We start from the raw sequence: 21,301 nt of genomic DNA on the forward strand, positions 1-21,301 counted from the left end.
AAATTTAAAATAAAATTTATAATGATTTTTATCATTAAACATTAAACAAAAAAGGATAGTTAATCTCATGAGGCCACAGAAACCAACCAGAAAGAATTCCTTTTTTTAAATTTTATAATTAATTTAATTTTACATATCAGCCACAGATTCCCCTGTCCTCCCTCCTCCCACCCCCCCAGCCCTCCTCCCAATCCACTCCCGATTCCCACCTCCTCCAAGGCAAGATCTCCCATGGGGATTCAGCCCAGCCTGGTAGATTCAGTTGAGGCAGGTCCAGTCCCCTCCTCCCTTCACCCAGGCTGAGCAAAGTGTCCCAGCATAGGCCTCAGGCTCCAAAAAGCCAGCTCATGCACTAAGGACAGGTCCCAGTCCCACTGCCTGGGAGCCTCCTAAACAGTTCAAGCTTATCAACTGTCTCACTTATCCAGAGGGCCTGGTTCAGTTCCATGGGGGCTCCTCAGCCATTGGTTCAAAGCTCATGTGTTTCCACTAGTTTGGCTATTTGTCCCTGTGCTTTTTCTAGTCATGGTCTCAACATCTCTCACTCATACAATCCCTCCTCTCTCTCGACAATTGGACTCCCAGAACTCCACCTGGGGTCTAGCCGTGGATCTCTGCATCTGCTTCCATCAGTCACTGGATGGGGTTTCTATCACAACAGTTAGGGTGTTCGGTCATCCGATCACCAGAGTAGGTCAGTTCGGGCTCAGAAAGAATTTCTAATGCACAGAGTAAGAACTATTTGAACAAAAAAGTAATTATCATAGCATTGTCCTATAACTCAAAGAAGAAATGAAGTTATCTATGAGTCTATACAGATAACAATAAATATAGTTACAAGAGGGGAAGTTATAGTGAAGAATTCTAGGAGATACTAATTAAGGAAGTGATTAAGTTTAATATCACCAGTAATAGGACTAGTGCCCCCTCAAACAGTATGCTGAGAAGGACACATCACCATTGTGATGCTCTTCTCAATAATATGTACCTTCAGTCTCATGTAAAAACCAGACAAAACTAATTTGAAAGACAATTTAACAACTGATGAACACTTTCCAAAGTGTGAAGTCGGGTAAAGCAATGAAAGAATGTGGAACTGTCATAGATTAGGGAAGATGAGGGAGCTATGACAACTAAACATAACGTGGAAGTCTTTTTTGAATGTATATGTGTATATGTGTGTACTGTAGAGGCCAGAAGTTGATGCCAGTCTCTCCCTCAGTAGTCGAATTTTTGAGATAGTCTCTCACTGAACCTGGAACTCACTGATTGAGCTAGCCTGGCCAGTGAGCCCCAAGAACCCTCCTTTTCCTGTCTTTCCAGCACTGTGGTTACAGGAACTGCCACCACACCTAGCTTTTTACCTGGGTGCTGGAGATCACAGCTTGAGTCCTTATGATTGCACAGGAAACACTTTACCTACTGAGCCATCCTGCGAGTCCTGTATGAAAGACCCAGACACAGTTCCCCCAGAAACCCAAAAGAGCTGAGGGAAGAGATATCTTAAAAGTGAGTCAGTTCCCCCTTCCTGGTGAGGGTGAAGTCAGGTGTTTTCAAAAGAACAAAGTCAGGATGTCTGGTGGTAACCGATTAACCACGAGATGCCCCTCTCCGGAGATAACATGACCAGAACCCGGAGATGAGTTGTAAAACTCCTGACAGGGCAAACAGATAAGCTAGAATAAGACAAAGTCCAGGCCCGGGAAAAACTGGACCAATCAAGGATGGACCTGTACTAACCTCGTCCCCTCTAAGAAATTTTGTGGGTTTTGCCTATAAAAACTAACTTCCCCAAGAAAGAGGAACTCCTCCCTGCCTCACTGCGCTGAGGCCAGTGGGTGCTTGAGATGAGTTCCCTGTTGCACAACTTGTAACAAAGATAAACCTTGCTTTTGCATTCTGGTATGCTCATCCTTGGTGGTCTCTCTGGGGGTCACGATCTGGGCACAACGCTGTAGTGTGGGATTTTGAACTGGATCCTGGAATGGACTGAAAAAGGACAGTGATGGAAAGAAAACCCAGTGTAATCTAAATAGGTTTTATAATTCAATTAGTATTAGTATATAGAGATTAGCTTTTTACTTCTGATGTGTGTTCTGTAGCTACGTAAGGAGACAAGATTTGACAAGTGAGACTATGTAGTGTTTATAAGTTTTGTAAGTCTAAAATAATCTCAAAAATTTTACGTATATTTAAAAAAATATTAAGCTATGGTCTCTTAGGAGCTGTGTGTACTGTGGGAAGGACTGTGCACATTAGTAATTAGCTTGTAGCAGGCTTGGCCTGAGGTAGACAGACAGTCATGGAGAAGACAACTGCTAGGCATGCTGCTTTGGGGAAGAACCTATAACATACTTCTTGCTGCTGCTGAGCTGTGTTGGTGAGAGATTGCTACATGGAGGTGTTTGAGGATTTGTTTCTGCTTATAGAGTCATACAGATGTACAAGCTTCAGGGCCTTTTTCTCTGTGTCCCCAGGGTCGCTATGGTTGCTGTCGTTTTCTACGAGATGGATATAAAACTCCTAAAGAGGTAGGTTTCTTTTCACCGCAGGGAAACAGGACAGAATTGTCCCTGTTCTTTGTAGCCTCATTCAGAGATAACAGTTACCTCACTGATAGAACTTTTGCAGATTATTAAAAGGAATGATAAGTGACGTTTGCTATGTTTGTTCAGTTTTGCTGCCAGGTTCTGACATTGGTGGTAAATAAACTATCAATAAACTATCAGTAAACTATCAAAGAGTAAATCTAATCAAGGAAATGCAGACTCGTCTTTTCTTTCAGTCGGTCAGTTTAAGGAAGGAACTACAGATGGATGCTAAAGTCTGTGGACAGAGCTTTAAAATACAGACAGTCTTTGCACAATCTCCAAATGTGCCCCCCCCCCGATATTTAATCAACACAGAAGGAAAGGTACTTCCCAGCAGTGCATCTTTCTGACTGCCTGTCATAGTCCATTTTCTGTTGTCAGTGACACAGTACCACAGACTGAGTTGTAAAATGGGCTCACAGTTCTGTAGGTACAAAATCAAGAGGTCCACATCCGGTGATGTCCTTCTTGCTGACAGAGTCCCAAGGCGTGGTGTGAGGTACCGCATGGCAAGAGACAGGGAACACTATGTGCCTCGGTCTCTTCTGGTCTCTTTCCTTTCGACAAAGCCAGAGATTCAGTCTCTGCCCTAACGGCCTTATTAAATCCTGATCTGTCCTGCAGGCTCCACCTCTATGGACTGAGGTTTGATTACATTTCTACCGTCTAATACCTCACAAAATGGATGAATTTCAGCACATCAAAGCCTTGAGAACACCAAAACTAAACTGTAGTAGCCCCTACATTTGTAGTTTGTATTTGGTTAGTTATCAACAGAACTTGTTTGTGAAAATTTAAGTTCCTTTTGTTCTACTAGTCAAAAGTTCTCCTTGAATAGATATAGATATGTTATATAGATACATAGATATGGCATTGGGTGAGCTTTTCAAGAACTGTTATGAGTGCTTGCCTAGCATGCTCCAGGCTCTGAGTTCCAATCCCAGCCCCATACACAAGAGAGGCACTACGTTCTTTTAAATTAAGTATAAAACCTTGTGGTCTACTTCCTCACTTCTGCTTTCTTCCTCAGCCCTGAATTTGCCGTTTGCCCTTTCTTGAATTTCTCCCTACTTTGATTTCCACACGACCACACTCTGAAACATAAGTTCCTAAAAGAACAGTCCTGTACTCTTCTCCCAGTTCTTACTCTCCGTGACTTCTCTAGCAATTCATTGACTCACTCCTACGTTTTCTTGACTTTTTCCCTATGTTGATTTCCACAGTACTCCACTCATGATTCTTGTCTGTCTTTGGCTCACCTCATTCTGAAGACTTACCAGGATTCCATTCTTGTGCAGGTCACTCACTTTATGTAGTACTTTCCCACAAAACCCATCTGTGACTAGTGTTACTTCTCTCAGGTGGATTACAAACCAACACTACACTGATAGTTGATATTGTCAACTTGACAGGGTCAAGGAGACAAGCCTCTGGCTATGCCTGTGAGGGCACTATTAGGTTAATTGAAGTAGGAAGATCTACCCTACAAGTGAGTGGCAGTATTGGGTTTGGGGCCTGGGCTGCATGGAAAGAAAAAGCTAACTGCATTCCAGCATTTATTGCTCTCTTCTTGACTGTAGAAGCAGTTGTGATCAGCTGCTTAAGCTTCTGCCACCTTGTCTGTCCTTCCATGGTGGATTGAACTTTAACTGTGAGCCAAAGTAAACTCTTGCTTCATTTAAGTTGATTTTGTCAGATTATCATGGCAACACGAAAAGTAACACATTTTCATGTATCTCCTGTGATGCCTTATTATCCCAAGACTAGTTGAAGGAAGTTTCTTCATAGAGCACTTGCTAAGAGAGGGGAGTATGAATATGTGCTTACTGCCTTCTCTGATGCCATCTTTGAAACAAATAGTCTGTAGTAAAGCTCCTGTTGTAAACTAAGAATATATATATATCCAGTCTCTGAGTGACAGGACAGACTTTGTCTGTTATATTTTTGTCTAGGATCCCAATCGTCTGTACTATGAACCAGCTGAGCTGAAGCTATTTGAAAACATTGAGTGCGAATGGCCATTGTTCTGGACATACTTTATTCTTGATGGGGTCTTCAGTGGAAACCTAGAACAGGTAATGGCCTGGGAGAAGAGCTCTCAGCAAGCTGCTTTTGCTGTGTCTTCCTCTTTTAGTTAATGGCTATATCTGTTTTGATTGCCCAAGGGGAGTCTTCCTACTAGGGAGGAGACAAGAGTTGTGTCCTAGAGACGCGTAGCTGATAATAGTGAATTAAGAATTGGGGAACTCTAACCGGGCGGTGGTGGTGCACACCTTTAATCCCAGCACTCGGGAGGCAGAGACAGGCAGATCTCTGAGTTCGAGGCCAGCCTGGGCTACAGAGTGAGTTCCAGGAAAGGTGCCAAAGCTACATAGAGAAATCCTGTCTTGAAAAACCGAAAAAAGAATGGGGAAACTCAGATTGTTTTCTTTTTTCTTCAATCCTGACCATCCAAGTGTTGTCATTGACTTCTTCAGTTTCAGTGTCTCTGTAGGTGAGATTTTTTTCTTTTTATTATGGAAGATTATCAAGTAAGGATGTTGAAATAATAATTACCTCAGTTTCATCACTACATACTATATACATGAGTTGAAGTATCACACTGTACCCCACAAATTTATATACTAAATGTAATTTTTTTTTTTTTTTTTTTTTTTTGGTTTTTCAAGACAGGGTTTCTCTGTGTAGCTTTGCGCCTTTCCTGGAGCTCACTTGGTAGCCCAGGCTGGCCTCGAACTCACAGAGATCCGCCTGGCTCTGCCTCCCGAGTGCTGGGATTAAAGGCGTGCGCCACCACGCCCGGCTACTAAATGTAATTTTTACTGTAGTGGTACATGTTTGTAATCCCAGAACTCAGAGGCTAGGGCAGGCAGATCATGAGTTTGAGGCCAGTCTAGGTTACAGAACAGGACCATCTCAAATAATACTTTTTAAAAGGTATCCTTAAGTGATAGAGAGGTGGTTCCGTGGTTAACAGCACTAGTTGCTTGTCCAGAGGATGTGGGCTCAATACCCAGCACCCACATGGTTGCTCATAAACATCTGTAACTCCAGTTCCAGGGGATCCAAAGCTTCCTTCTAACCTCTATGAGTAGCAGGTACCCAAGTTGTTCACATACATATAGGCAGGTGAAATACTCATAATACATTAAATAAAAAATGAATCTTTCAAAAAGATATTCCCAAATTTCTTTGAGAGTTGACAATAAATATATACTATAAATTCAAAATTCAGTTAGTTCCACTATAATGAGACAACATCCCTTAAAAATATCACCATGAAATACATGTTCAAAAAAAATGAAAAACTACAAAATGGAAACATGGGGTGAGGAGCACAGTATTAAAAATGTTTGTTTGACTTAGTATAGTGCTGCACACCTTTAATCTGAGAACTGGGGAGAAAGAGGCAGGAGGATTTCTGTGAGTTTGGGGGTAGCCTGCTCTACATAGAGTTCTAGGCTAGCTGAGACTTTATAGTAAGACCCTATCTCAATAATAAGTAAGTGCATGTTTGTACATAACAAAACGATAGGAACCTAGTGGGAAAAAAAAACAGTGGTGCAGTTTCCTGCATGCTGGATGGTCAAATATGTAAGTACTACAATAGGTCTGATAGGTAAGCCTTGAAAAGGGCCTGGATTTTGCTTGTAGATGTGTTTGGCCTTCTTGCCAGTTCACCTGGCTGGTACCTCTGCCTGCTAGCCTGTATGTAAGAGGAAGAAAACAAAAGAGAAATGAGATAAATGATAGAAATTGGAGAATAAAACTACAAAATAGAGAGGAAACATTAAAATGGGCTGAGAGGAATGGGGGCAGTTAAAGAGAGAGGAAGGCACACAGTTTGCAACGGGGGCAGCTGTCAGGGGCTCGGAGCTTCTAAGTTATGATGTGCTTAAAGAAAGGTGTTGTTGAGCCGGGCGGTGGTGGCACACGCCTTTAATCCCAGCACTTGGGAGGCAGAGGCAGGCGGACCTCTGTGAGTTCGAGGCCAGCCTGGGCTACCAAGTGAGTTCCAGGAAAGGCACAAAGCTACACAGAGAAACCCTGTCTCGAAAAACCAAAAAAAATAAAAAAATAAAAATAAAATAAAATAAAATAAAAAAAAAGAAAAAAGAAAGAAAGAAAAAAAGAAAAAAGAAAGGTGTTGTACAGTTGGATGGAACACTACAACAACAGAAGTGGACTGGTGTGGTTCCTTGGCCTTGTTAGGTATGTGCATGTCTGTGTAGTTTTAGACAGCTTAGTTCAACACAGTTATGTTCTTAGGAAGAAATTGCACATAAGCAAACATGAAATTCATGTTATACTCTGTAGAGGGCAAAAAGGTCCTTGTGCACACAGATAAGCACTGGAGAAGCCAGGAAAAGTTAAACACACAGCGGATCTCTCCAAAGTTGGGAGGTATTTGGCTGTTCTCCCAGAATTCTGGGGGGAACATAGTTTACAACCTGATAATCGTTTGCTACCTGTTGAGGCAGGCTCTGTCCAGGTCACCCAGAATATTATGTTTATCCCAGACCCTTTCCTGTAACACCCTGAGCATTACCTCTAAGCCATAAATCTCATCCTTGTGAGAGATGTCATTTGAACTTTGCAACAGCCTAAATGACTGCTGTGTTTTCTTAGGGCCAGGCATTATATTTATCTGAGTCCTTCTCCTTAACCCTTATCATGAGCATTGTTTCTAAGTCAACAAGAACCTATCTTACAGATGAAGCTGTGTGTACTTTGTAAAGGGCTTCAAGGTAGATATGTCTTAGGCTTTGTTATACTCATGGGGCCGAGTTCATTGTTATCTGAATAGTTGTTTCCAACATTGTGCTAAAGTAAAATGGTCTGGGTCAGACTCTAGATGTCCCGGCCCAGCATCAGTTACCAAAATCCAGCTAATCTGAGTTTCATTCTTATCTCACCCTGATCATTTTCCGCTATGTGCTGTAAAGCCTACAGGTACTCCTCCAGAATATTCAAATTGTACCCTAATCTATTAAACACATTTGAACAAATTTGTGATTTTTACCAGTATCCTAATATTATACCATGAAGCAGCTGGGCTGAAGCTATTGTGTTAAAGAACTATAAATTATGGTTTTGTTGTGTTTTTTTTTAACTTATGAGCCTAAGGCTTTGTATATGCTAGGCCCATTGAGCTGCATCCTGACTCTTGCCCTTTTTATAGTTTATGAGTTATTATGTTTCCTCAAATTGTTAAGTAAATAACATAAACCTGACCATAATAGCAGCCAAATCTAGAGAGGAGAGATAACAAGGGTAATGGGAAGATGTATATGAGAAAAGTACAATGATAGACATGTATGAAAATGTCATAAAATCCATTTTATATGCTAACTAAAGGCAATTAATAAAAATGTAGTTTTAAAAGCCTAGTCAGGGGGCTAGAGAGATTTCTCAGTGGTCAAAAACATTTGCTACTTTTGCAGAAGACCAAAGTTCAGATCTCAGCATCCATATCAGATAGCCCCCAACCACATGTAACTCCAGTTCCAGGGGTGCTAGGCCTTCTTCTGACCTCTGCAGGCACATGCGCGCACACACACACACACACACACACACACACACACAGAGAGACAGAGAGAGGTGTATATACACACATAAATAAAAGTAAAACTAAAAAATAAATAAAAGCCAAGTCAAGGGCTAGAGAGATGGTTCAGTGATGAAGAGCACATAATGCTCTTCCAGAAGACCCGAGTTTGATTCTCTACACCCTTGTCATGTGGCTCACAACCACTTATAGGAGTTACAACTCCAGCTTCAGGGGATCTGACACATCTGGCTTCTGAGGGTACCAGCACACATGATCATATGCCCCCACACAGACACATATGCATACATATAATTTTTAAAATAAAACATTTCTGACAGGCATAGTGGCACACACCTTTAATCCCAGCACTTGGGAGGCAGAAGCAGATGATCTCTGTGATTTTGAGCCCAGCCTGGTCTACAGAGTGAGTTCCAGGGCAGCCAGAGCTACATAGTGAGACCCTGTTATTATGAAAAAAAAAACCACAAAAAATCATTTTTCAAATATATTTTTAATTGAAATAGAATTGCATCATTTTCCCCCTTCCTTTCCTCCCTCCAGACCCTCTCAGCTTCCTTATCTCAAACGTCACCCCTCACACACTCTCAAGTTGATAGCCTCTTAAAACATAAATGTTAAAAAAAGAAAAAGCCAGGTCAAGAAGGTATACTTAAGGTAATACATAGCAGATCACTTAGGCCTTTGGAGGCAGACTGAGTCAGACTAAACTATACTAAACCAGGTATGTGCTTAGTAAACTACAGTGATTTGAACCTAACCCCCATGTTAAAGGACTTCAATTACACATACCTACTAGGATGACAACTAAAATTAAATGCATTAAAGTATATAAAACGTTGTGTGATATTTGACCTATAACAAACATGTAATAAGTACCTGCCTTAGGGTTTCTACTGCTGTGACAAAACAACATGACCAAAAGGCAACTTGGGGAGAAAAGGGTTTATTTGACTCACATATCCTGAATCACAGTCCATTGAGGGAAGCCAAGGCAGGAACTCAAACAGGGCAGGCGGGAGCTGGTGCAGAGGCCATGGAGGCATGCTGCTTACTGGCTTGCTCCATGTGGATTGCTCAGCCTGCTTTCTTGTACAACCTGGGACCACCACCTCATGGTTGGCTTCACCCACAATGGGCTGGGCTTTTCCCTATCAATCACTAATTAAGAAAATGCCCTACAAGCTTACCTGCAGTCGGTTCTTATGGAGGCATTTTCTCAATTGAGGTTCCCTCCTCTCAGATCATTCTAGTTAGTGTCAAATTGACACAGTTCCATTCCCCCTTTGCTCTCCCTTTCACTTGGTTAAATAAGCTTTGTAGAAGTTCTTTCTTTGGATCTGTCCTTCTGCTATGTTCCCACAGAAAGTCTCTAAAATTTTGGTTTTCAACTTTTCTTTTTCCTGCAGGTTCAAGAATATAGAGAGGCTCTTGATGCAGTCCTCATCAAGGGCAAAAATGGAATCCCACTTCTTCCAGAGCTGTACAGTGTTCCTCCTGACAAGGTGAGTTGGATCGTGTGGGGCCATTGACAGGAGAAGAACCATATTTCTGTGATACTGAGTCAGTAGTTATGTAAGTCAAATAGTTTTGTTGACTTTGTATCTTGTGATGCTAATATTCTAAAAATTTGGTTTTTTGGTTATGACAACAGAAATGTGATTTTATTCCTCCTGAAATATGTTAAAGCAGTCTCAGTTATGGTACCTTTGTACAATGAGATATGAATGAAAGCAAATCTCAATTCTGAGAATCACGTACAGATCAGTAGGTGGAACCAGCTCTCAGGACTTGGTATCCTCTGCAGCCAGTAATCTGGGATTGCTGGAGTAGATCAGGCTTGGAACAATGAAGCAGGCATTGTCTTTGTTTGCCATTGTGAAGGAGAATTGGATATGATAGAGATACAGTTTTACCTTCTGGTGGGGATTTGGAGAAGTTCCTAGTGGCATGAGCAGTGTCACCTGAGAATTAATTAGGAATAGGTTTTATCCACCACAACACACCGATTCAGTCTATATTTTCATAAGGTCCTTGGGTGATTTGGTCACACACTACAGCTTTAGCACTCCCCTGTTTAGCTTTTCAATCCATTGCCTAGAAACTATGAATCATAATCCAGACTGTCTTTGGTTTTTCGAGACAGGGTTTCTCTGTGTAGCTTTGCACCTTTCCTGGAACTCGCTTTGGAGACCAGGCTGGCCTCGAACTCACAGAGATCCACCTGCCTCTGCCTCCCAAGTGCTGGGATTAAAGGTGTGCGCCACCACCGCCCAGCCAGACTGTCTTTTATCATCTAGTATTAAGCTTTCTATTATTGCCTCTCATTTGACCTCTTATCTCTTCATTTAGGTTGATGAAGAGTATCAAAATCCTCACACTGTGGATCGAGTCCCTATGGGAAAATTGCCTCACATGTGGGGTCAGTCTCTATACATTTTAGGAAGCTTGATGGCAGAGGTAAGGGAAGACTTCAAAGCTATCCCATCTTTTAACTCATTTATTTATTTGCCTTGGTCACCATAATGATCAGATTTGCAATGAACTCACGAAATTCAAAGGATGTCTTCCTTTTGTGCTTTGACTTAATTATAGCTTTGCCTCCGGGTCTTCAACATGGGGATTATGGCCAGTCTTGACAAAAATCTCTTGCTCCCTGGCAACCATGTCCACCTGCTACCCACGGTTCCCTATTTTGGCATTGTACTTGGTGCTGTTCAAGAATCAAGCTGTGGATCTTTCACTTTCAAAACTCCCCTCGGTGCCTCCCTGGTGACTGATGAATGCAGTTATGTTTAGTGATTATTGGTGACGGATTAAACGCCAACCTTTCTAAGCAACATAAGTTTTCATTCCTTAACTGAATTAACCGATCACATTGAACACTTTGACTAGTGCTTGGTAATAACTGTGTGGTCTTTTTGTTTGATTCATTAAGATTTCTTTTTTTTTTCTTTCTTTGTTTTTTAACTTATTGGTAAGGAGCTTTCTAAATGTTCTTTATACCAAATTCTATTAAGACAGCTCTTAATGAGGCACAATTTTGTGTCCAGTTTCTTTGAGGGGGGGAATATTTTGAGCCTATATAGAAGGATATTTCTTCTAAATAGTTTTCTAGTGCTTCCTGAAAAACCTATTTCCCACACTATAGGGTTTTTTTTTTCTTTTTTTCTTTTTTAAGACAAGGTCTTGCTATGTAGCAGTAGCTGGGCTTGAACTTTCCACATAGACCAAGCTGGCCTTGAACTTGCAGTGTTCCTTCTGTGTTTGCTTCCTGAGTTCTGGGATTACAGGTGTGTGCCATCACACCTAGCATGGTTGTTTTGATATGATAGACCCAGGTTCCTGGAAAACCTAGTTTGGAACTTAGCTGGCATTTCTGGGTAAGATTTTCCCATTTATATGGTCCTTTATTTTCTGCAGCTGTAGTCTTGGTTTTGTTTTCTGTGGCTGTGGTTGTTTGATAATCTGTAATTGACGTGAGCTTGGAGCTAGCACTAATGAGCATAAGGCTTTAAAGCAATCCTTGCCCAGCAGCTTTCTTACCCAACAATAAATTAGATTGGACAAAACCAGGAAGGAATCAGTATTATTAAAGAAAAAAGTGAGTGAGTTCATCTTATTTCACAACATATGGAAACTAAGTAAGAAGATTTCTGCTAGTCAAAAAGCACAGCAAACACATGGACAAATAAGCAAACAATGTTTATTACCAATTTTTAGCTTAACGTATTCTGAGAATTTCATGCATGAGTGTTGTATTTGTATTATTTTCACCTCTTGCTCCCTTCCACACACACAGCCTGCCTGGTCCATTTAGTGTTATTTGTACGTGTATTTATTTAGGACTGACCACTTGGGCTTGGGTAACCTCTCAGGGTCTCATTCCTGGAGAAGACTGATTCTCCCTGTCTCAGATGTCATTGCTTGGCTATAGCTCTTCATCTAGGTCTTCTGAGATTTTCCCCATTCATGTTGGTATGTCTACTGATAGTCTCATTGTGCTGGTTTTGTATAGGTGACCATATTTTTAAAAATTTCATGGGTGAAGCTTCCCTGTCTATATAGAAAGTGCAACACATCACAGCAGATGTTCTGGTTCTCTGGCTCTTAAAATCTTTCCACTCCCTCTTCTATTATGTCCCCTGAGCCTTAGGTATAGGGTATTATAGATGTGTTGATAGGGGTTGGGTACCTCCAAGCCATTGTTCTCTGCATTTTAACCACTTTTAGGGTTCTTTATTGGTCTCTGCTGCAGAAAGAAGCTTTTTGATGAGGGTGAGAGCTACACATACCTTCGAGTATAAGGATGGGTATTTAGAATTCAGTTAGAAATTATACTGGTTCAGGAAAGTGGTAGTAATAGGCTGTTCTCTAAGTTTCATGACCTCAACAGACAAGGGTAATTGGCTAGGTTTCCAGTATCAGGCATGAGTTCCTTCATATAGAGCTAGCCTTAAGTCCAATTAGACATCTATTGTTTGCCTCCATGAGATAAGTAGCATTATTGGACCCTTGGGCTATCTTGCCATGCTGGTCATTGTGGTTCATAGGTTTTACAGCTGGTCAGGACTATTGGTTGCTTTTCTCCCTTGGCAGCTTGCATAGCACTTCTGGTCATTTAGAGATCTAATCATCAGGTAGGAAGCTTTCAGGTCAGTTCCAGCTCAGTTCCTTCAAGTTTTGTGTCTTAATATATGGTGTATTTAGCAATTGGGTCTTACCTTCAAGTTCTATGAGGCAACCAAGGGAGATGGCAATAGCTTACACACACACACACACACACACACACACACACATACACACACACACGTATATGTATATATGTAATATATATGTGCTCTCTCTCACACATACACAAACACTATATGTACGTTTAAGTAAACAAAAATGTTTCCCTGTGGCTTTTTGAAACATCCTTACTATTATTTATCCCTTTGCCATTTTTCTCCCTTTGTATTGACCTCCTTTCCCCTTTCCATTTAACTTCTGAACCATCTCTGCATAGCCATCTCTCCATAGCCATCTCTCCATAGCCATCTCTGCATAGCCATCTCTGCATAGCCATCTCTCCATAGCCATCTCTGCATAGCCATCTCTCCATAGCCATCTCTCCTAGCTTTATTGTTGAGGCTTAGTAATTTTGTTTTTGTGTGTTTTCTTCAGGGATTTTTAGCTCCTGGAGAAATTGATCCCCTGAATCGTAGGTTTTCTACTGTGCCAAAGCCAGATGTGGTGGTTCAAGGTATGTATTACTCCCAGCAATAGAAATGTTATATTAAAGGCCTGATTAGGGGAAGAGATTTGGGGACTTTGTTAGGCTTTAAAAGTTCATAATAAATTTGGTTCAGTTTTGTTTCAAAATTACTGTTAATAATAAACAACTCAATGAAAGATGATCTCAGAGGATTATAAAATACTATTTGATATATCTTATTTCTGGAAACTCTTTTCTTTAAAATTTCATGATATTTTATTTCCCTGGTTACTGTTACTTTCTTTAAAACCACATTTTCTATGTTTTTCCTACTAGTATTCCTTTATTTTCATAGCCTCCTATGCATTTATATTTTCCCTGCATTAGGCTTTCAGGCTGCATCCCTCATAGTACATTTGCTTCTGACCATTATCTCACTAGGGAGTATGTCTAAAATTTTTCCCCCAAGAATCAACTTAAATGTGAGCGTATCTATATTATGTAAAACACTGAGCTGAATATGCTAAACATTACTAATGTTTAGAGTACATGTATGTAGTATGAAACTGAAGTTTTTCTGCGTCCCACCCAGTCCACAGCCACTCATACCCAAGTAAACACACAGAGGCTTATATTAATTAAAACTGCTTGGCCATTAGCTACTGACTAGCTCTTACACTTAAACTCAGCCCATTATTGTTCATCTATATGTTGCCACGTGTTCTGTGGCTTTACCTGTGTGCCGTTACATGCTGCTCCTTGGACAGTGGGCTATACTATACTATACTTCCTGCCTGGCTACTAGCCAATCAGCTTTTTATTTATCAACAAATCAGAGCAACACATATTCACAGCATGCAGAATATCCCACAATAGTAGTACAAGTGTTTAATCTCAGCACTTGGGAGCCAGAGGCAAGCAGATCACTGTAAGTTCAACACTAGCTTTTTCCATATCAGGAGTTCCAGGACAGCCAGGGATACATAGTCAAACTGTCTTATTTAAGGTTTCCATTGCTGTGAAGAGACACCATCACCATGGCAACCCTTGTAAAGGAAAACATTTAATTGAATTACACTTCAGAGGTTTTGTCCATTATCATGGTGAGAAGCATGGCAGCACATGGGCAGACATGGTACTGGGGAGGTAGCTGAGAGTTCTACATCTAGATCAGTAGGCAGCAGGAAAAGAGAGTGAGCCACTGGGTCTGGATTGGGCTTCTGAAACCTTAAAGCTCAGCCCCAGTGACACACTTCCTCCAACAAGGTCACACCTAGTCCAACAAGTCCATACATCCTAATCCTTTCAAATAATGCCATGCCCTGTGAGCCTGTGGGGGCCATTTTGATTCAAACTACCACAGAGACCCTGTCTCAAAGAAAAAAATCCTAGTCTCGATATCTATAAATGATCTTTATATGATGAACTCAAAGATTGTCTCTTTTGTCATCATCCCATCCTTTTACCTCTCCCAGAAAGTGTTGCTATTTTTGCCTTCCTTGTTTCTTTCAATAATATTATCATTGTCCTTGTTTTTGAGAGTAGACATCTTGATGTGAATTTTCACTCTCCAACATCACTCTTCAATATGTTGTTAAGTCTTGCTGTAAAATTTGCTTAAGATATTCCTTCCTATTCATTTGATTTTCAGGTTGATTCTGTATGGAAAATCGTCCTGTTTTCTAAAGCTTCTTGTACTTGACACTCTGTGTGATCATATAGGTGGTCTTTGCTTCTCAGTGTCTCTAGCAAATGTTTTATAAAGACCATTACTCTTCATCCCCCATGAGAAGGTATGTTTTCCTCTGAGGTTTAAACCTTCTTGCTATATTGATATTCTGTTTGTTCTAATTCATATTTTATGAATGTGAGGCTCAACTCACAGCTTTCTTCATCCTCAAATTTTGTCATCAAACTAGATTTCAGCATCGGTATAGATGCCATCTACTATTTTTAGCCTTAAAATTTTTGGATATCCATGACTAAAGTACCCTTTCTCTGTACCTCTATGTTAGGTACCTGTCTTAGTTACTTTTCTATTGCTATGACAAAGCACCATGACCAAGGCAGCTTAAAAAGAAAGCATTTAATTTGGGGCATGCCCTTCCAGAAGGTTTGATTCCATGAGCATCATGGTGGGAAGCATGGCAGCAAGCAGGCAGGCATGACGTTGGAGTAGTAGCTGAGGTCTAACATCCTTATCAGCTTTTAGATGGCAGAAAGAGAGAGAACTAACTGGGAATGGCATGGGCTTTACTATTTCCACTGAGACATTTCCTCCAAAAAGGCCATACCTCTTAATCCTTCCCAACTATTTCCACTAATAGGGACTAAGCATTTAAAAAAGGCCTGTTGGGGCCTTTCTCATTCTGACCACCACACACACCAAGGGTCAAACTTTTGGACCTTATAGGTATATAATTCTTGTGTTCTGCTAACTATATCTCAGCTTTACTTTTCTTCCTTTTATACTTGTCTCTAATTTCTCCTAGTCTGCTCTTTTCTACCTAAAGATCATCTAAATATTTTGATCATCTAAATATTCCAATCATCGCTGTCTCATACTTTTGCTGTATCCACCAGAGTATTACAGTTCTAGATCAGTTGTATAGTCTACACTGTAACGGTCTCCAATTCTGTTTTGTTCTTATCATTAGCCAGCATTTTCTTTATTCACAGCCAGCATAACAAATACTCTATTCTTTTCAGCTGTGCCGTTTGTTTTCAACCTAATATCTGGACTTCTACTTCATGTCTGATCATCTTAATAGTCTGATGTTTTTTCAATTTCTCACCACTTCCCACCCCCAGCATTCTTACCCATACTTGCTTTCTTTTCTTTAGTCTCAGAAAAAAAGGTGTTCTCCCGAGACAAATTCCCCTATTGTTTCTTGACCCTATAGTCTTCTTTACAAACAAGTCTTTCTTGAAATATTAAGACGTCCCCACTCCAGTTTCTTTATTATGTTCATCTCCATCTGGCTGTCATATGTGGCTTCTTTTCACATTGATATTTCTGTCTCTTCATAGTCCATTAATTCTCTAGTCCTTTATAGTCTGGTTCAATACTCTGAAAATATTCTTGCTTAGTTTCCAGAAATCTTGGTATGTCAGTTTTAGTAGATATTTTATGATCAGGATATTAGCAGATCTTTTAGCTCAACTTGTCATTTATCTTTCTAGAAACAATTTCCACAATGTCCATGATGTTATGCTTGTGTATCTCTCCTTAACCTGTTTTAAGAACTTTTCTGCCTTATTCTGGGCTTTTCTTCTCTTTCCCTTGAACTATTGGTATTGCTGAGAGTTGTGTCCATAGCCTACCACTTATCTTGCTCTGCATAATTGGTCATATTCCCCCCTTCTTCAGGCCTCCTTCACTCTCACATGATGACCCCACTGCCTATGCTATAAAGAAAATATAAGCCATGAGACAAGAACTTCCCTTCCCCCAGGCTTTTCTTAACTAGTCCTGCATTTTTCTCAAAGTTACATTCTGGTTCCGCTTCTCTTTATAATATATACTCATCCCATCTCATCTGTTTCTAATGACTACTGACAGCCCTACTTGAATGTTTCTGTGCACTGAAATTGATCAGCTGGATCCCCTGCCATGTCATCTGTGCCTGTATCATTAAATGGCACACGATACCCCCAGCTACACCAGTAAACACTTTGAATTCATATTTATTCCTCTCTGATTTCCAGTATTTATGTACAAGTTCTGGCTCTTTTACTTCTCAAGTCATTCTGAACTGCATACTGTTTTTGGCAGTGCCAATAGCTTACTATTAATGTAAGTTATCAACATCTCCTTACATTCCAGTATTAATTTTGAACTGAGGTTTCTGTACTCACTCTAGACCCAGTATGGTCTGTTGGTTCATTCTTCTGTTTTTTAAAAATCATTGTAGACCACACAAAGAGATGTCCATTCATTCTTTAATTATTAACTTGAGTGTATTCTTTTTAAGGTGCAGCTCTCCAGAGGCTTCCTATTTCAGTTCTCTTAATACGGCTTACAAGGCCTCTTTGTGATCTAACAGTGGACCTTGTATTTTACTTCATTTCTCATCACTGCTCCTCCACAATCCATACTCCTACTACAAAGGACTTTTCAGAGGCTGAGGGTTTAGCTCAGTGGTACAAGTGGCTGGCTGCTCTGGGAAGGCCTGGCTTCATTCCCCAGTACAACAGGAAGCAAAGCAATAAGAGCTAACTTTTTGTAACTTTGTGCATGCTGTCTCCTTAATCTGAAACAGTTTCCCCCTTACTTTTACCATCACCTCTATCAGATTAACTTCTTTCTGCCCTCCATCAGGACTCATTATATCTGTGTATGTATCCTGAGCATCTGACATCTGACTAAATATTTTATAAATATAAACAACAATTTAGTTGCTTCAGGTTGAGGAATGCTTCCCCTTTAGTTGCTCCTGTAAACAACTCTAACATACAAAATTTTAAAGTAACCCCTATCCTTTGTAGCTTAAGTTTTTCTCTCTGGGTCCCTCCAAGTCCCAGCAGTACCTTAGCCCACTTATAAAATAAACATACAGCTGCTTATATTATTTAAACTGTGCGGCCATTAGCTCAGGCCTACCATTGTCTAGCTCTTACTCTTATACTCAGCCCATTTCTGTTAATCTATATGTCACCACGTGTTCCGTGGCTTTACCTGTTGCCTTTACATGCTGCTCCCTGGACGGCAGGCTGGTGTCTCCCCTGTCTGTGTGTTTATTTTAGAAGTGGGCTACAGGACTGCTGGGGCTTGGCAGGACCCTGAGAGAAAAACTCTAGCTACAATCCTTCCATGATGAGCTAACTCCTTCTACTTCTCCATTTCCATTTCTTTTACTGCTTGGTAAGATTTTTCATACCATAACAGTGAAGTCTATGTGGTTTGCCCCTTCCTCCCCAACCTTAAGACTAGAATAATTATACATTTCCTGTCTACTTTAAAAAAATTATGTGAATGGGCATTTTGCCTGCATGTATGTCTTTGTATGTATGTATATGAGTGCCTGGTGCCTGTGGAGGCCAGATGAGAGCATCAGATCTTTTGGAACTGAAGGTAAAGACTGACCCTGGGTCCTCTGGATGAGACACCAGTGCTCTGAATTGCTGAGCTGTCTCTCCAGCCCTTCATTCATTTTTTCCCTCCTGACCAATTTACTCACCATTTCAAGTCCAGTTAGCCACCAGCTCTTTCAGGCTACATTTATTTATTTATTTTATTTGTTTGTTTGTTTATTTATTTATATTTTAATGCATATAGGTACTTTGTCTGCATGAATGTCTGTGCACCTATGTGTATACCTCAGATGGCATCAGATCCCCTGGTACTGAGTAAGCCACCATGTGGGTATTGGGAATGGAACCTGGGTCCTCTGGAAAATCAGCCAGTGCTCTTAAATACTGAGCCATCTCATGGTTAACATTTTCTCATTTCAACATAGAATCTCATAAATACTGGAAGTGCCATTTAGTAGTACACACAGGTACGTAACCAAAAAGCTAAGCCTTATACTCTAGTCATGTTTTTCCTTTCCCATTTATGTAATATTTCTATGGAGAATAATTCCTGATTAATCAGAATTCCTCAGTAATAATTTTCTCCTCTTTCCCCCTTCAAAAGAAATTATGTACTTAAAATATTTTTAGGGGTCTGGAAAGATGGCTCAGCTCAGCAATTGAGAGCACTTGTTCTTCCAGAGCACCCACCAGGACCAGGCTCACTTCTCAGAATCCACATGGGGTGGCCTATAACTGTCCATAACTCCAATATCAGGGGATCCAATGTCCTCTCTGACCTCCATTGGCACCAGGGTAGCATGTGGTACATGGACATACGTACAGGCAAAGCACTCATACACCTAAAATAAATTTGAAGATATTTTTAAAGGTACTATTGGACTAAAACCTTCTATTGACCTCATCTTTCTTTCCTATAGTCTCCATTCTAGCTGAAACAGAAGAAATCAAGGCCATTTTGAAGGACAAAGGAATTGATGTGGAGACCATTGCTGAAGTGTACCCCATCAGAGTACAGCCAGCTCGTATTCTCAGCCACATTTATTCCAGTCTAGGTAAGGAGATTGGCCAGCCTGCTAGAACAAAGTATTATGTGACACTGGCTGGTTTCTTCCACCACCACCTCCCACTTCTTTAATTGGTATTGCTTTATTACATCAGATCCAAGAAGGAATTTAGTCTCTGGAATCCAAGTTTCTGAACCTACACTTTTGTGAGCAGGCTTGCTAGTTTTAGGTGTGCTTTATGCATCCTTTGGCATGTAGGACATGCTCATTTTCAGACAATATTATATCCTCATTCTAAATGTACATTTACTACCATTTTCTCCCCATTCTTAGAACCTGTATTTCTGTTTTGAATACATGCTAATTTTATGTAGAGTAGTGAGCAAGGAACTTGTTTTAGGTCTTTTATACTTTGTCATGTAATGAACTAGTTATTAACATAATTCCTTAGTTTAATATCTTTTCATAAACAGTTATGTTTATTCTTTTATTAAATTTAATGACATAATTTTTACATTAAACAAACTGTGACACTGTTAACTAAAAAAGATACAGGGTCTGGGAGTCTATAGCTCAGTGGCAGAATACTTGCCTAGCATGCACAAATCCTGAGTTCTGGTCTTACTACTATAAAAAGGATATGCAAAATTTCTAAACTTCTTTGCAAGAGACTGAATAACCATCCCTTCCCCCAGATATCCAGGTCCTGGTCTCTAGTAACTATGAACATTACCTTATATGGAAAAAATAATTTTGCAGGTGTAGTTAAATTAAGGAACTTGAGATGAGACTATTACTGTAGATTATTGATGTGGACTCCAAATACGATTATAGGGACAGATCAGCTTACAGAACTAGCTTTATATAACAGAAATAAAGGAATGGGTATGTTAGGTTTTTCTAGAATAACAGAACTTACAGAATGAATGAAATATATATATAATTTATTAGAATGGCTTACAGGCTGTGGTCCAGATAGTCCAACAATGGATGCCTACAAATGAAAGGTCCAAGAATCCAGTAGTTGTTTAGGTCACAAGGCTGGGTCTCTTGTGGTCTTCAGTACACAACAGAATCCCAAAGGAGTAAGCTCTAATGAAGGAATGAACTTGCTATGGAGAACAAGAGCAAGCAGGCAAAGAGAGAGCAAGCTTCCTTCTTCCATGTCCTTTATATAGGCTGCCAGCAGAAAGTGTGGTCCAGATTAAAGGTGGATCGTCCCACCTCAAAAGATCTGGATTAAAGGTGTGTCTTCCCACCTTAAAGATGCAGATTAGAAGTGAATCTTCCTGCTTCAAATGATTAAGCAAAAATTCTTCACAGGTGTGCCCATCCAGTTTTGGGGTTTTACTTAATTCTGGATGTAATAGCCTCCACAAGTCCATCACTTGTCAACTTGACACACAATCATATCTCCTTATGTCATGATTAATTTCCAAATGAAAAACAATAACCAGATCATAATTTTGCCTAGCACAATATAACTATCCTACATACAATCACACACTCATTGTGTATTTAATCAGGTAATAATTATGCCTAACATAATATGACTATCCCTCATACAACTGCAAACACATTATAAATTTAGAATAGATAGCAATGTCACTTGAGGGATATCCTTTTAGTATCTCAAACTTAAATATTATAACCATTGACATACTCTTAATTGTTGTTACATCACCTGATAGAGAAATTGAGGAAAGAAAACACAAATATCTCTACAAATGTATTCTTAGCAAAATATGACAGAAACATGTCAATTATAATTGTCATTTATGCAACTGGTCATGTGGCCTTAGCTGGTATTTATAACTAGTTTCCTCTACTACCCTTTCTGTATTTCCTCCACCATCAACAAGCACCTCAGCAGGTCTTGACTCTTTTCCTGGAGGACCCACCC

The 21,301-nt window shown here is 40.1% G+C and overlaps 1 protein-coding gene across 9 annotated transcripts in view; it reads left to right on the forward strand.

Annotated features, from left to right (window-relative positions):
• The window catches only part of Phka1 (phosphorylase kinase regulatory subunit alpha 1), a 138,798-nt gene that overhangs the window by 37,786 nt on the left and 79,711 nt on the right, over positions 1 to 21,301 (forward strand). For all 9 annotated transcript variants that reach the window (XM_076561791.1, XM_076561793.1, XM_076561792.1 and 6 more), the window contains exons 9-14: positions 2,478 to 2,531; positions 4,544 to 4,666; positions 9,570 to 9,665; positions 10,513 to 10,620; positions 13,327 to 13,405; positions 19,312 to 19,446. In XM_076561791.1, the coding sequence (XP_076417906.1) occupies positions 2,478 to 2,531; positions 4,544 to 4,666; positions 9,570 to 9,665; positions 10,513 to 10,620; positions 13,327 to 13,405; positions 19,312 to 19,446 (595 nt within the window). The remainder of the gene's footprint in view (positions 1 to 2,477; positions 2,532 to 4,543; positions 4,667 to 9,569; positions 9,666 to 10,512; positions 10,621 to 13,326; positions 13,406 to 19,311; positions 19,447 to 21,301) is intronic.

This window comes from Peromyscus maniculatus, chromosome X, assembly GCF_049852395.1.
Source record: "Peromyscus maniculatus bairdii isolate BWxNUB_F1_BW_parent chromosome X, HU_Pman_BW_mat_3.1, whole genome shotgun sequence".
Classification (NCBI taxonomy): Eukaryota; Metazoa; Chordata; class Mammalia; order Rodentia; family Cricetidae; genus Peromyscus; species Peromyscus maniculatus.